At 63.7% G+C, this 706-nt stretch overlaps 1 protein-coding gene across 1 annotated transcript in view; it reads left to right on the forward strand.

Moving 5' to 3' along the window:
• Nucleotides 1-78: 78 nt before the first annotated feature.
• TMC6 (transmembrane channel-like 6) overlaps nt 79-706 on the forward strand; it is a 6,105-nt gene continuing 5,477 nt past the window's right edge. The window contains exon 1 of the mRNA XM_010008682.1: nt 79-178. Coding sequence (XP_010006984.1) covers nt 79-178 — 100 coding nt within the window. The remainder of the gene's footprint in view (nt 179-706) is intronic.

The following is a 706-nucleotide window of genomic DNA, read 5'->3' on the forward strand; positions in this document are numbered from 1 at the left end:
GCTTTGCCACGGCTCCGGCCCCAGCCCAGCCCCAGGGGAGCGGTTCTGTGTCCCCGCAGCCAGGAACCCAGCCCGGACATGGAGGGAGCTCTTCACACCTCCTTCCACCAGCTCATCCAGGAGCAGAGCAGCTTGATGGAGGCGAGTCCGGAGTTGGAGATGCAGGAGAGGGGCAGAGGTAAAGCGCTGCAGCCACAGCCCAGGTGGGAAGGGGACACTGCCTATGCCCGGGGCCATCTGCCATCCCAACCCTGCTTGGGCCACGTCGGGCTCAGCATATTTAGGAACCCACTGATGCCTTCCCCAGTGCAGACAGCGGGTCAGCCCTGCCCTTGGGGACATCAAGAGCATCCCCAGAGGAGGGAGTGTTTTGTAGGGAGCACACACCAGGGCAGGCACCTGGCCTCCGTGCTGTGCTGTGCTGGAGTTGTGGGCACTCTGGCTCTCACCACTCTGCGCCCTATCCTGGGCTCAGCATATTTAGGAACCCACTGATGCCTTCCCCAGTGCAGACAGCGGGTCAGCCCTGCCCTTGGGGACATCAAGAGCATCCCCAGAGGAGGGAGTGTTTTGTAGGGAGCACACACCAGGGCAGGCACCTGGCCTCCGTGCTGTGCTGTGCTGGAGTTGTGGGCACTCTGGCTCTCACCACTCTGCGCCCTATCCTGTTCCCAGAACCCCTGGCCCACCTGGCCCCCCCACAGCC

The sequence above is a fragment of the Chaetura pelagica genome, unplaced genomic scaffold (assembly GCF_000747805.2).
Source record: "Chaetura pelagica isolate M959 unplaced genomic scaffold, ChaPel_1.0 scaffold962, whole genome shotgun sequence".
NCBI lineage: Eukaryota > Metazoa > Chordata > Aves > Apodiformes > Apodidae > Chaetura > Chaetura pelagica.